Below are 15,907 nucleotides of genomic sequence, written 5' to 3' on the forward strand. Positions count from 1 at the left end.
GAAATACAAACTGCTTTCTTTGCATTTGACACCATTTTTTGCATGAGGCATATAATCCTTCCCTTTGATCGAAAAATGCTACATCCTTCCAATTTATTGTGTAAATTATCCCAGCTAAAAACATAGTTCAAACCCAGACTGGTATTAAGGCATAATGATTCACAGCTTATTCTGATGTGCAAGTTAACATTTGTCCTTCCTTATCTTTAATCACATGGGTTGACAATGGTAATATGTCTAAAGCATAATGGCACATGCTTACAATTTGGCACCATAGGATTTTGCGTGTACATTATGTCATTAAGCTGTGTTGCAGATGTGGAAATAGAAAACATTTGATCATTCTCTATATCAATTTCTTTTACCTGGATGTACTGAAGGATAACAAATAAACTTCAAAATGGCAAAATGCAGAAGTAATCAAGGAGAGCTTTCATTTTTCTGTGGTTAAAAACAGGAAAAATGGTCTTTGCTTGTACCTTGGATCTGTGTCAGCCAGTCAGGTTGATTGTAGTGCTCAGAAGAGATAGTTAATGTGTTCAGAAAGACCAAGACAATAACCAGCCAATAAAACGAGACAGATTTTACTGCAGCTCGACATTTTCTTCGATTGAATCGGTTCCAGCGACGCCAGCGTCGACTGAAATTTAGAACAAAAACAAATGCATTATTCTATGGAAAAATATTACAGTATCTGAACTTGGAGATTTGTGGGTGTACATGTGTGTGTATATATGAAACTATGAAAGAAATCTGAGAGGCAGCTGTGTGCATTACTACCAAGTGCAGCTAAAAAGATGATAATTTTGTTCAAGTTTAGAACCAAATAAAAAACAAAAAATGAAAACTTTAACAAATTAGTCTTGAACATTTCTATATAATCTTCATATCGTTTAACAGATTGTGACATCACTAGATTAGGGCATTTGTCAAAGCCAACTCAATATTGCATAACCTAGTACATGGCTTTGCACTTCATTTCATAACAAGATATATCTAAGTAAACCAGATCTAGATTCATATTAAGTTTAAGATTCAGAATTTGCGTTTCAGGTTGAACCATGGATACAATTTGGGTTTGGAATAAACAATGGAGAAATTTTATGAGATGAACTTGTGAGAAACTACCCCATAATGATGGAACTCTCACAACATCAATTGTTCCCAAGAACGGCTACTGACTTGGGCTGAAATCCTATGATGGTGGTGGGCATATTCATGAGATTTTTGATGCACAGAAACTGGAGATGGAAATTAGGCCACATCTAGTTTTAGTTGACTCAGAGAGGAAGGATTGTCCATGGTTAAGGTGCTACCACAGGACTTGGGAGACCTGAGTTCTCTGTTTCCTCCAAAGTTTCCAGTGTGACCTTGGGTAAGCCACTTAATCTTTAGTGCCTCAGTTCTCTATTTACGAAACTGGGATAAAAGTACTTTACCTCACAGGGGTGTTGTGTGAATAGATAAATACACGAAAGATTGTGAGGCGCTCAGATACTACAGTAATGGGGGCCATATTGGATAGATAGATAGATAGAACCAAAACTACAGGAGTGGATTTGGATAATAAAGCTGAGTCTCCCATGCCAACACTCTGATCCAAACCCCACTGGAGTCAGTGGAAAGACTCCTATGATTGTAATGGGATCTGGAGCTAGTTTCAAAATGGAAAGAGTTTGGATTTAAGGTTGTGGGTTCAGCCCGTCTCCAATATATTGTAATGCACTTTACAACTGAAGTTCATAAGCTGATCCTATTTCTGACCCTAAACTTTTCTATTTTGTTTTGTTTACACTCTATAATATTTAAATAAATTGCTACAGATAATTAGATAAAAAGTCTTAGTACCTCTGCTGCCCTGAATCAGAGGTACCACACCTAGTATATATAAAATTAGAAACGTTCTAATCTGCCTCAGGTGGTAGATCCAATATGTAATGGTGTCTTCATAAAAATAAATGAACTTAGCAAAATAAACAGTCAAGCAGTGTGTGAGGTTCTTTCACTCACCTTAAACTCATGCTTGTGATTATGGAAAATAGTAATTGCTCGGTTACTGTTATGGAAAAATTTCATCGCCTATAGAGTATAATAATAATATGAAGAAAAATCTCTGCATTGAACTAACTTGACAGTGTGTTCAAGAACACTCTTGTCCTGCCAACTATGTGCTTAGCCATCATCAGTATATTCACCGACTGGATATGCAAAAAACAGTATTTTTTACTCTTAGGGCACAATTCTGCATTGCTGAAGTCAATGAAAATAGGATAAGGCCCCAAGAGCTTGATCACTCATAAGAGTTGGGGGGACTCATGGTCATCTCCAAGCACCTGATCTATGAAGTCAATGGTAAGATTCCTATTTGACTTCAATGGTCATTGGATCAGGCCCTAAATCCTTAAACAGTAAAAGTTTTGTAAAGAAATGACAGCAGTTCTTTTCAAAATATTCAGTGTTTATGGATTTATGGCCTGACCCAGAGACCACTGACAGAAACAGTATAGCTAAACCCAGGAAACCTTCTGAAAATGTAGCCCAAAGAGTGTGCAATTTTAGGCACATATGTAAGGGTTGACAGGCTTTAGTGTGAATTAAGCTTACAGTTATAAAACAAAACAAAGTCTCATTTGAGGGGTATAGCACATATTTTCTTCCCTTCCTAAAATATTCACAATTGTGCACACACACACAAAAGGGAGGAGGAAGGCATCAAAGTCTGAGATTGTTCCACTGTGATGCATCTTCAGAAAAAATTGTGGAAATTTGAACTTGAAAATAATTGAGACCATTTTCATTCAATATCTTCCTAATTTTCAGGGGAAGCATTGAAATTTTTGTAGTGAAGAATGAAATTTAAGTTTCTTTTTTATTTGACGTGAACCCCATTTTGCACAAATTTGTAATAAAGTGGAACGTCACTGTTCTGAAATTATCAAGGCATTTTTCCCAAAATGTTTGTCACAGCTGTAGTGCCAATTCTGCAGAAGTATTTAAATCAGAAGGGTCACTCATCGTTAATGTAATGTACCGCAGCTGGGCCACTTATTCTTTATGTTCATTCTCATCTAAATAATTGACCTGCTTTTTTTCTGTTCACATTTATGAACAAGTCTTGATGTTTACAAATTTGTTGGTAATTTTATTTTTATTCATTTATTTTCAAATGGTCCTTGGGCCCCAATCCTGTAATTGAATCCACACAGGTGGATGCTCTAAAGTCAGTGCAGGGGTCTACATTGCATAGATCCTATTGTAAAATGTGAGTCTTATTTTGATTAACAGATACCAATAATAACTCTTCTCTACATTTGACTATTTACTCAGATTTGCTAATAAAGTTGTGTAAAATTAACAATTTTTTAAAAATTTCCAGATGATTTTGCATCAGCAACATCCTGCATTATATGAAATTTTGCAAAATTAAAACCATATGCACCGTAGTCATTCATGAGAGCTCTGGGTGACCAGCATCTCTGTCAGGTCACAAGGGTGTAAAGTTGGATGCCCAAAATTAGAGAGCATTTCTGAAAATGTGGGCTTTAGATTGTGTGCATGTATCCAAGGCTGTAGGCAGTTACAAAACTTTAAAACCTACCATCCATAAAATATAGTACTAAATAGTAAAGTAAACCAATGAACAGTCCAAATAAGCCAGTGAGAGTACAGTCAAGTACACCCACTAATGACTCCCCTCCAAACTATTTCTCCACCCCTCAAACCTCACATCCCTGAAAGTCAGAGAGAAAAGAGGAGCTTCTCAGCATGCCCTGAAGGTCAACACATTTCAGGCTACTGTATTTTGAACTGCTGGGGAAGTAAATTCCAGAGTTGTCAGCCTTTCACAATAGAACACCTTGCAAAAAGCTCCTTTCCATTTGAAACATGAGTACTCCTGCTTAAGTGTTTCCACTGACTACAACTGTGGCAGTTTGGTACAGTGTGAGAGTCTGTCCAAACACTGGAGTCCAAGCCATTTAGGGCTTTTATAGTGGAACTCCCAAGCCTTAAATGCCACCTGGAAGCTGGTAGGCAGACAGTGCAGGTCATAGATACATTAATGTAAGATGGTTTTGATATAAATATCCACCTACTAAGTAGGCAGCTGCATTATACCTGTAGCTAGGTTTTTATACTACACCCATTATGATGGCATCTGAGCACATTATGAATTTACAGAAAGATACACATGAAGATCTGCCTCTCTTTGGCTTCCTTTCTTTCTTGTCTTATTGTGGGTAGGTTAGGTTGGACAAGTGAGTTTTGCATTTTGATCTGAAGGCAATGAAGTCTGGTCAACCTGATGTCTTCTGGAAGTGACTTCCAGATTAGGGAGCCAGTTGCTAAGAAAACTCTTGAGTTTATGATTCTTGAGACTAATTGTACCACTGTTCCAAAAGAACACAGCTGTTGTGGGATGTCATGATTGTGTAGGGAAAGATGTTCCTTCAGAAAACTTAAACTAGTTTCATGGAGGAGCTAGATGATGACTGAAAACTTGAATTTGACTCATTACTTACCAGGAAACCAATGAGAGTTGAACATGGGAGCAATGTGTAATTTGTAGCCTCTGCTATGGAGCAGACAGGCTGCTGTATTTTGAGCTAAATTTAGTTTTTTAGGAATCAGTGATTCCATTCCCAAATACAGAGAATTACAGTAGTCAAGCCTGAAGACCACAAATATGTGGATTACTGGGTTTGGGTCCAAATACAAAAGAATGGGGTGCAGTCTTTTTTCTTGACATTTTTAGGTGAAAAAGGAAATTTTGCAGTCATGGTTATTTGGGTATCCAGAAGCAGTGAGAAGATTAGGAGAACAGCTAGTTTGCAAATGATAGAAGGGCAGAGGTGGACAGTTCTTCAAAGCACTTTCTCTTCTCAACAGCTGTTGAATGCAGCCAGGACCTTGGTGCAAGCTGCATCTGATATGATGGTAATGTAGATTTGGGTATGATTGACTCTTCAGTTCATGCTGTCTCACAACTTCCCCTGCAGGTTCATGTAGAAGGAGAAAAGGACGGAAGAACAGATAGATCCCTGTAGGACTCCACAAGTAAGAGCTCTACAGGTGGAGGAGCTGATGGCCATTATGACTTTCTGGAACATCTAAACCCCTTTTACTGTGATCCCAGTAAACCTCCTGCTGAACTTCTGAAGTGGGATAGCAACATTCAATAGTTGATAATATCAAATGCTGTATCTCGCAATATAAGTATGAAAGTACAGCCCTTGTCTGTGACCAAGAGGATTTCATCCTTCTACTCCATGAGCACTGACTTGTTCCATGTTTCAGCTTAAAGCCTGTCTTGGAGACATCCAGGGATACTGGCCAAATCTAGGGAGAGCTGGAGACTGGCTGGTGATCTACTCAGTAAACTTGCTTGGGAATGGGCAGTGATGGAGAGGTTGGTTGCATCAATTAGTGGTTCCTTACATACTGGCTGGATTATGGCAAGCTTTAGGTCTGGTGGGAACTTTCCCTCCTCAAAGGAAGTGTTTATAGTGTCATTTAGTAGAGGTCTTAGATGCTCATGGCTCTTTTTCACTAGAATGGGTGTATATCAGAGTACAGTGTTGGCTTGCTTTTCCTATAGTGCTTCTAAGATTTGCTGTCATGAAAATGGGCCAAATTCAGAAAGGAGGTATGTTATCAATCTGTTTTGAGTGTATGGTTACTAAGTCTCTGGTGGCATCTCAGAAGCAGATGTTCCTCTCTGAGGAGTAGATTAAAATAGGCTTCGCAGGAGTAGATATTGGTTTGTGGAATTAACTGGAGACAAATTAACAAAAATACTTCAGCCAGGCATGATTTAGAAGCTGCTAAGGTGGCGGAAGAGAGTAATCTCTTGGCTTTCTTCTCTTTGATTTTGCATTAGCTTCAGCTTCCAAACAGTCTTATTGCATAGTCCCAGGTACAGTCCATTGCAGTTTTCTATTCTCAAGATGAAACGAGCATGGGTAAGTGTAACAAGGTATGCGTCCAAAAGAAACAGACACAATTTTTTCACAAATGCAGATAAAAAAGCACCCACCTGTTCATTATGCATAAGTAATCCTATTTCAAACAAAACTCCAAATTATAAAGCTGCTTAACAAATGGCGACACCTGACCTTGATCGGGGGTGAGACGTAATCCACTCCAGCTCTTCCAGTTGCTTTCCACAACCTATCTATGCTACTTCAGTATATTGACCACCTTCAGTATATTAGTCAACCACCTAACTCTTAAAAAAGCCACAATCTCATGCATTTGTTCCATTGCACTGTCAGGGTCAGAAGCAATGAAACACAGAACTTGGGATCATTGGCAAACTGAAATCAACTTCTCTTAATTAACCTACCAGCGAACTCACATACACGTTGAACTGTACGAGTGACAAGATGGAACCATAACACATCTCACATGAAAAGACCTTCGAAGTGGAAGAGCACCATCTACAACTACCTTTTGGGATCTCTCATTAAAAAGGAAGAGGACTACTCAAGAGCAACACCCACCCACTCCTATTGGAGATACCAGGCACATCAGAAAGATGTTGTGATTAGCGGTAACAAAGCAGCTGCTAGATCTAGTAGAATAAGCATACATACAATAGCTAGGTCAACTGCTAAAAGCACAATACATCAGTGTTGTCAGTGCAATTTTTGCTACAGATCCAAGCCTGAAACAAGTTTTGCCAGGGACAAGGAAATTGGAGGAGTCCAGCTTCCAGAATTGCTTTGTTAGAATCTTCTCAATTATCTTCTTGATTATCTCTATTGTTCAATGAATGTCTGTGAACAATAGTTAGCCTGTGGATTGTTTGCAAACTGGTCGTTATGAGTATTTGCTATCCGTGATTTTCTATATGTGCCACATGACTGGACACCTAAGTCAGATGGCATTGTTTTTGTTCCGTGATTGAGCAACCTGACCTTTATAAACAGAAGGAGTCTCTTTTCTGTTTGCAAATTTGTTTGCTATTTGCAATTTCTCAATACGTATTCTATGAAAATGAAAAAAATTAAGTAAATAAAAAGATTAAAATATCCTTGCTTGTACTCACGGCACTTGCTTTCCATGAGCATTCTTGTGAATAAAAACTCATTTGCCCGAATGTTTGAGAATAAGTGAAAAAAGAGTTGCAAATACCAGCAAAACAAATTGGGGTGCTTTATTCCCAAGAATGTTCATGAATCCTCTTCAACTGTATTCCCTAATCTCTGTCAGTAACATTTTTCATCCAAGCAAATTCTAATACAGAAAATACAGAATCACATGGTCATGATGCGTAAACCATCGCAAAGAAAAAAGTGATGGAAAAGAGAGGAAAATACTGACCTGAACTTGGATTTTGAGATAGTTTGACTAAAAGAAAAGGAAAACACAATTTTAAATATATATAGAAACAATAATTTACACAATCCCTTCTCCTCGGAATGCTGTACTTGGCAATCAAAACAATGGAATTACTCAAAGTTTGTGCATAAAAGTGTATTCTCAACATAACGCTGCATGAATGCTGAAATACTATTGTCATCTGTTTACCACTATTTTTCTAATATTATTCTTTACAAACATATGGATTTTACGTGAGAAAGAAAGGAAATTAAATCTTATCCTCTGGGGACCAAAATATATATATAAAGCACAGGTATTTGCAGAGAAACAAATCCTGGATTTTAAATGGCTGTTTCAATGTGCTTTGGAAACCTTCTGAAAGAATGATGTTATTTGAATGAAAGTCATTATCACAATCATTATGTTAGTGCTATATTCATATATCAATCTCATAATTATCAATTTTTAGCTACTTGTAAAATATGCATACACCAGATCATGTTTCGATTATTAAAAGACATTAGTCTCTGTTGCATTTCTTAGGTTACATCTCTTCTTTTCTTCTTGGTGCTTTTGAAGCAGCAAAATTAAAAGCTCTATAATCTTTCTAAATGTAAGGCTCAAATTGATACTTTATGAAATATATCTATATTTGTCCTGACTTCAGAATTTTAGATAAAATTGTGGTTAGATTTTACCATGAATGACTAAAAGCCAAAAATATAAGCATCTCACAAAGCTTGAATATTTCAAAGCAAATACGTTTGAATAGGCAAAAGAGAAAAAATTGCTCTTTTTAATCCTATGATGTTGGAAACACTTTGACATCTTAATTGGATCTCTATGTACTCACCACAGACTGCCACAGCATGCTGGGCTCTCTCCTTCTCCGCTGACATTCTCAGTGTTCACAGATTCAGTTTCACTTGTCGGCATGCTTGCTGTTAGGAGATAAAGTAAGTGTTAGATTTACAGCCAAAGCCAGCCAGTTACAAGTGATTTGCTTTTATATCTTATTAAAAGAACACCTACGCTCTACTTGTTTAGGGTTACCAAGCGTTTTATTCAAAAGGCGGAAGAATAGCAGAAGGAAGCCACGTTGTAGTAGACTCTTTACCAGCCCTCCTTGTTTTGGCAAAGGTAAATGCACAGGACTCTAGGATGGATTAGAGAATGTTTCTCTTGTTTCAGCAATTTAAACTTCTACTGAAAATGTACCACAGAGCTCAGTGAAGAGACGTTGCACTTAGAAGATGCTGTATGGAAAAAGGAATATGCCTGACCTAGTTTGTGAGACCTCTTTTGTGTGATGTGTTTCAGTATCATGTTTGAGTTTCTTTCAGAGCTATACCAGAAGAATGGTCATAGTTAGGTTCCAGCTAACATGCCTGGAAATTCCAGTAAGTGCAATAAAGGTCCTTTAAGATACAAGAGAAGAGAAGCCATCACACTCTGAGCAATCTGTCAAAGTTGAGCACTCTCTATTTTTATTTTCCAAATTAAAAAAGGAAAACATGAAGGCGAAGTGCTAGGGAGGTAATTAGATCTGAAAATATGACAACAGTAGACAGGAAGGAGCACGGTGAATGGTAAAATGGGTAATACAAAGGATAAGGAGGATTGCCAATGATAAAAGGGGATTATAAAATTTGTTACACACCAGTGATTTACGATACATATGGTGAAATCACTATTGAATAATTAGCAACCGTAGTTAATCGTTTGTTAGACAAAAACAGCCGATATTGGTAACACCCACTGATCCTCAATTCAACAGAGGCCTAAGGAGATAAGCACATGCTGCAAGAGGAGTTAAGGAAGCAGGAATGAGTATAACTATCAGCAGTTCCAGAAATGAACATTATTTCTTTGGCTTTGCTTGTCAACATGAAAGGAAAACCTTAGCACGCGACTACAAAGGCTTACTCTTGCCCATTTATGAAGTGGGGATGTTATTGTAAGTAAGAAAACAAGAGTGAGTATAGAAGTAGCATTGAAGTCACTGCGGAGTAGCAAGAACAACGGCCAATTAGACTTTTGCTTTTAGTATCTTAGCAACTATTGTTGGGACCATTGTAGGCTGTTTCCCTATCTAAGGTTTTCTTACCAAACTGATAACTAATAAGTTTTTTTATCATTGTTTTTGTGAATTTTTTGTATTTGTTACCGTTGCTGGAATGATAGTTCTGAAGACTGAAGGGCCAAATTTCCATTTACACTAAGGGTCCTTTACACCACTCTGGCATTTTAAAGAAGCTATAGAGTGGGTGTAAATTATGCACACCTCAGTGTAAATAAGAATCAGGACCTCTAGTATTTATTCTCCACAGGTCAGGTACAGAACAGGCAGTACAAGCTTCTCCACACTGACCTGCAAAATTGCATCAAACCTGACCCTAGACAGACCATCTCTATGTGGCAAGGGTTAGTTCAATTTGCATATCCAGTCATTCCTGGACTTGATGGTAAGACTGCCAACTCTATGTTAGCCAGATTCTCAGCAAATATTTGCAACAGCTGAGGATCTGGTGCTACAAATACATCATTACATGAAATTTCACACCTCCTCAGTGTTGCATTACAGAGATAAGAAACAAGATCTAAAATGCTCATGCAATTGTTCAAACAATAGAAGACAGTCCAGTCAGTAAACACTGCAAAATATATTTTTGTTTCACAAGGTTCCTTTGTCTCAGATAGTTCTTTTAACATAATATAAGCAGCTTCTTTATACTGAACTTAAATCACACATATGCCTAGTTAGTGCATGTGCATCATTTATGATATCATGCTTTTCTTTATAAATGAGACAAAACATTTTTAAAAATCAACAATTAATATTATAAGTCTTGTATGAAAATTATAGTTATTTTTTTAATGTTCAATAGCGTCACTGGCAGTTACGATTTCCTACTTAGGATGCTGTCTCATGTCTGAAGTTTAAACAATTGCCAAGTTTTTTTCGTCTGAAATAAATTCTGAAATATTATGGCATATGATTTTGCAAGCAGAAAAATCAACATTTTAGCCATGGCAAAAGAAGAAAAAATACAGTTTATCTTTTATAACATAAATTAGTATTATTGAACTAAACATGAAACAAAGCTTCAGTTGTTTTGAACAACTGGAAAACCATCACACTTGCCATACAAAGGGTAATGAAACATTAAAATATTTTGGAAAGAAGTTTGTGAATCTTTAACACACAGCTGAATTATTGTATGAATGAAAAAGTAGACCTCAGAATTTCCACTGATGAATTAATACAGGGGTTTGGTGAGACTATTCTGTAGCTGAGCACAGAAATACGTATACTCATTTGTTGAAAAAGCTTGTCATTTATGAAGATCAATTTCAAACTATAAACACACAGAAGGTGAGCTATGTATACCATCCAAACAACTTTGTTTCGCACTAACTATTCATATTACTCCCAAGAGCAATATTTTATTTTATTTCTGTCCGTTATAATAATCTTCTCACATGTTAAAATAGGGGAGGGGAAATAGAAAACCACTATGTTTAAAATTACATTAAGATGAATTAATGTGTAAGATACAGAAAGTATTTTAAATTGGGAAAATATTCGTTTATTATCAGTGCTTTTTTTTAAAAAAAAATTAAGACATCAAGTACCCTCAGGCCACAGTTCAAGAAAGCATTTAAGTATATATTTAAGTCCATTCCTGTTCAGGACAGCACTAAATCAGATGCTTACACATAATTGTAGCGGTGTGTCTTTAAGATATTGGAAAAGCAGAAGCACTCTACTGTACTACGGGGTTGTGGCAGTTGCTATGGTAACTAGTGGGTTGCTGGATTTTTTTCTTCTGTGTAGTAGAATAAAGCAGTTATATTTAAACTACCTAATTCAGAGGATACATTAATTCTCCTTTTCTTAGACAATTTCCCTGTTCACAATTCTTCTCATATTTTTTGCATGGATACATTTTTCTCCACATTTGTTCAGAACCCCTTTCACTTCCCTCCCCCAACTCTTTTATGAATAATGTTAAGCCTGATCCCACACAACAGTCATCAATGAGAATTATGCTTCTTATTTTAATGGGAGGAGGATAGGCTTCTTGGGACAAAGTTTCCTCTCAGATGCACCAGTGGAGTTATTCTGTATTTACACTGGTGTAACAGAGCAGAATATGACCCTCTGTCTTCTGTTGGAGTTCTACAGTCTTTTTACTTGCCAAAACTGGGAATGGCTTCTTTGCAGATGAGGGGGGAGGGGGGAAGATTTACCAAGTGCCTGATCTTGCAACTCTTATTCACTTGAATAGTCAGTGAGATCGGTACGCAATTCATAGAAATAAATGCATACTTTAGCACAATCCCTTATTTCCCTCTCATATACACCAGTGCAAACCATGAATGACTCCAATGAGATCGGAGGAGCTGCAATGGTATAAAACAGATGTCAAGTGGAAGGGGAATTAGGCCCACTGTTTCTAGGCTGTAGTATACATACATCCAACAAAAATGGGAAGTTCAGGTCCTGTGGCACAGGGCTATTGGTTGTCCTCCAGTTAGAAAACACGAAATGGAGGCTTTCTGCTACTATCCAGTTTCTTATAAAGTGTCACTCAATAAATAAATATCAGATTGTTTATAAAACAGGGAAATAAGGGATAACAATAATATAATTTTAAGACAAGGCTAGAGTTCAATCCTAGCAAGATTCTATTACTGGTCAATACACAGTCAGAAATTTCACCCCACTTTTCCTGAATTTAGCTGTTTTAAGAAAAATAAAGGTTCTAGGTAAAATCCTAGGCCCTGTTGAAGTCATTACGAGTTTGGCCATTGATTACAATGAGGCCAGGTTTCCACCCTGTTTCTAACAGGGTCATAATCAATCCTATTTCAATTTGTAACATTGTAAGTGTAGTGTTGGGGAAAAGTGTGGGGAGCAATCACAGCATAATAGACCATATAGGGGAAATTAGAAACTCAACATGTATTAAACTCTAATAATAGGCCAAGAGAGAGGCTTGGTAGTAGTACTATGAATAGCAGTATAGAGAGACCTAGCTTCAGGAGTGGTAACAAGCCTTTCAATCCCAAGTGGAGCTCAGTAGCAACACTGCACGAGCACACCCACCCTAGCTAATCCAAACTGGCACTGCCGTCTGCACTAAAAAGGCTGAGTTATATGACCACAGCCTTTTAAGGAGAAGGAGTTTATGGGGGAAAACAACAGTGGATAGGATGAATCAGTGGGAAACCTTATGAGCTTAATGAGACTGGCCTTCTGTTAGAGCTCAGGTGTGCTAAGCGAGAGACATGTTTTTCCTCCCTAGAAAATATGAATGCACAGAAATATACAGGGATTATCTGCTTTATTAAGATTTGCTCCCTTTTTTTGGTGCTCCCCTAAAAAGTTCAAGAGCACTAAAAATATCACCTGAATTCAAATTATATGAATCAATTTCAAAGGTAATGTGATTGTTTTAAGCAATATAAACACCGCATGTAACGTGATATTTTCCAAAGCATACAGTATTTAGGTCAAATATATCAGCTACTGCCAGACTCTTAGCTATTATTCAACTAAAATGATTGTGCCTTTCTACCACAAAGCTGGCTGCTCCAATAATTTTGTTATATCTGGGATTTGCAACTATATATTCCTTATTTATATCATTGTGACTTGAACAAGTTGCTATTTCTGTTATTTTCTAAAAATACACAGCAGAATTTTTTTAAGCCAAGCTTATTTGTTTAACAGACACATATCTATTTGTTTATCCGCCTACATCTGGGAAGTACATGAACTTTCTAAAGGTTGGCATTTTAAAAACTGACCAGATGATGAACGGGCAAGTTAAACAGCTTATCATTGAAAATTTCCCAGGCATCCTTAAATTGTAATTTGGTTCATTTCTACAGGAGATCTTCAATAAACACATACATCTCCTAATCCAAAGAACTGAGTAGAACTGGTGCTCAAATCACACATGATGGAATTTCTGAGGTTTTTTTCAGTTTGCATTTTTTTTAAACCTAGGATATTACAAACAATAAAGCACATTAAAAGAACATTATTATAGTTGCAAAATCAAACACTCTAAAATTAGGAAATGCCAGAATTAAGATTGCTTGTACAACCTTAATTTGGCCTCCCAGCAAGTATGCATTATGATACAGTCTTTAATTATACAATTACATAATTTTTTTATACACCAGACCCCTGCCTCATTTGTTGCAGAAATTGGAAGGTATAAAGAGAATGAATAGGGGCACTATACACTCTGACATTGAAGCCACTCAGTGTTTGTGCTTAAGAGAGCCTAACTGGGAGAGAGCTGCTCTGTGCCGCACCGTAGATATGGGATTTATTTTTCCCCTACAGAGATAGGACTTGTCTGCACTAAAGGGGGTATAAATTCTAGTGCACACTAGTGTATTGCACACAAACTGGCTTGTATGGACCCTACTGGCATGCACTAAAAGTTTCCTGCTGCACATTTTTCAAACAGAACTACATTAACACACATTAGGGAATTTTTAGTGCATGCCAGCAGGGTCCACACAGGCCAGTTTGTGTGCAACATGCTAGTGCGCACTAGAATTTATACTCCTTTAGTGCAGACTAATGCACCATGTAGACAAGCCCTTAATGTTGATCCTGTCAGTATTAGTTCCCACAGGTTCTCAGTCTCTGCTGGCAACTCCATAGAAGGTCTGGTGCAGGTGGGGAGGCTTGGTAGCCTGGCTCTGGACAGTAATAGTATAAATGCGTCAGCTCTCCATGCAGATGTACCAAATGAACTAACCCTCCACAGATTACTAGAGATCTAAAGGATTACTACATGGATCTTGGGAACCTGGTACACTCAATAAAACAGATGGAGAACATGATTTATCTGGAATCAGCTGAGGAAAGAGGGCCTAATCTTGCAGTCCTTCTGCAATTTTTCCATGGAGGTGGAAGTTCATGAAAAAATACATATGGCTGGAAGAGAATGGGTTAGGGTGGGATTTTTAAGTGCACAGTGGCAGCCTAACTCTCATCCCATTGAAGTCAATAGTAAAATTCTCCTTGACATACACAGGAGCAAAGTTAGTCCAATGCTGACTGTTTTTGAAAATCCAACTCTCAAAGTCAAAGGCCCCAATCCTACAGCCCTCTTTTACACATGAATGGTCTCAATGGTTTAGCTGGTTCACTTCCAGTATGTATGAAAAACTATTGCAGTCTTTTAGCATGTTTTTAAAAGGTATTCCAGCTCGTAAAAATTATCCAAGCCACTAGAAAAGTAGATTGAATAGTTCAAGCCGTATAAATAATTTCAAATTGAATCAACAAGACCGTTTAAAATATCTAGTAAGGATTTTCCTGAAATGTTTTACATATATTTTATTCAATTAGCAGATACACTTACTTGTAGGATATAATCTAACATCAAAATAATTGACTTGAATTTTATTTTGTTTATTTTTTCTAGTATTTTCCTTAAAATGCATCTCCTGTATCCTTTCAATTTACAAATTTCTGTTTGGATTGATATTTTTCATATCATAAAGTAACTGGGTCAGATTTGTCAACTGCACTCCAGATCTTAGCTGCTATTTAACAAAAGTGATTGCCTCACCACAACAAGTAAGCCATTGCGCTGATAATTCTGTTGTACGCAGGATTTTAAACTAGATCTTCCTAATTGCTGTCATTGTGATTTTGACAAGTTGCTATGTTTGCCATTATTTAAAGGGTGTAGACCGGAAATTATCTACATTCTAAAAGTTTCTCCATTGGAAAAAAAATTAACAAGATGAAAGGAAAAAAGTAGCATAAGAACATTGTATTTAGTTTGTTAAATTTTGCATTAATTGAGGGTGGGAACAACAACCGAAACAATATGATTGTACAGTCTACAATTCTAAAACATGCTGTTCTAAAGTTACACTATAATCAGTTATACAGCTTCTGAAATGTTTTGGTAGGTTTTTTCATATCTGAATTTAAGAGATGCTTTTATATCTGGCTCACCTGCCTTTTGAAAAGGTAAGCCTACGCTTAAACTAGAACACTCTCAAACAAAGGCACACTTCAGTGGAAATCTAAATGGATAAAAATGAGCCTTTAGAAAGTTAAAGCACTGCAAACACCAACCTGTTTGAAGCATGCATTTGAAATAGCAGATCATTTACATGCATGATGCATGTCTGCATGCAAAAGCTGTTTATTTCTATATTTTAGAAAAGGCATATATGTTTTCAAGAACCAACATATAAAATGCATCATCTGCACAAAAGAATGCTCAGCTGCAAAACAGAACACATTTTACCATGTTTATTGGAAGAACTGCTAAAGCAGCTAAATCTGCCTTTCTTCTTTTCCATTAAGTCGTCCAATGTAACCCCTTCGTGTTAAGTATATGTAATCCCATCATTTACGCAGTAGATGGCAGCAGTTGCAATGCAAAAAAATGAAAATGTGTCCACATATACAATACAAGCAATGTCAGACAGAACACAGAATGAAATCACCAGCAGCACAACTAATTACAGCCTAAAATCTTTCACCGCTTACACTAATTTCTGCATTTTGGACCAAAATGTCCCTCTGAAG

General features: G+C 37.0%; 1 protein-coding gene across 11 annotated transcripts in view; it reads right to left on the reverse strand.

The window, feature by feature from the left end:
* The window catches only part of CACNA1D (calcium voltage-gated channel subunit alpha1 D), a 336,560-nt gene that overhangs the window by 122,689 nt on the left and 197,964 nt on the right, over positions 1-15,907 (reverse strand). For all 11 annotated transcript variants that reach the window (XM_048857868.2, XM_048857867.2, XM_075130346.1 and 8 more), the window contains 3 exons: positions 8,177-8,264; positions 7,324-7,350; positions 480-640 (listed from right to left, as the gene is read on the reverse strand). In XM_048857868.2, coding sequence (XP_048713825.1) covers positions 480-640; positions 7,324-7,350; positions 8,177-8,264 — 276 coding nt within the window. The remainder of the gene's footprint in view (positions 1-479; positions 641-7,323; positions 7,351-8,176; positions 8,265-15,907) is intronic.

Source organism: Caretta caretta, chromosome 7 (assembly GCF_965140235.1).
Source record: "Caretta caretta isolate rCarCar2 chromosome 7, rCarCar1.hap1, whole genome shotgun sequence".
NCBI lineage: Eukaryota > Metazoa > Chordata > Testudines > Cheloniidae > Caretta > Caretta caretta.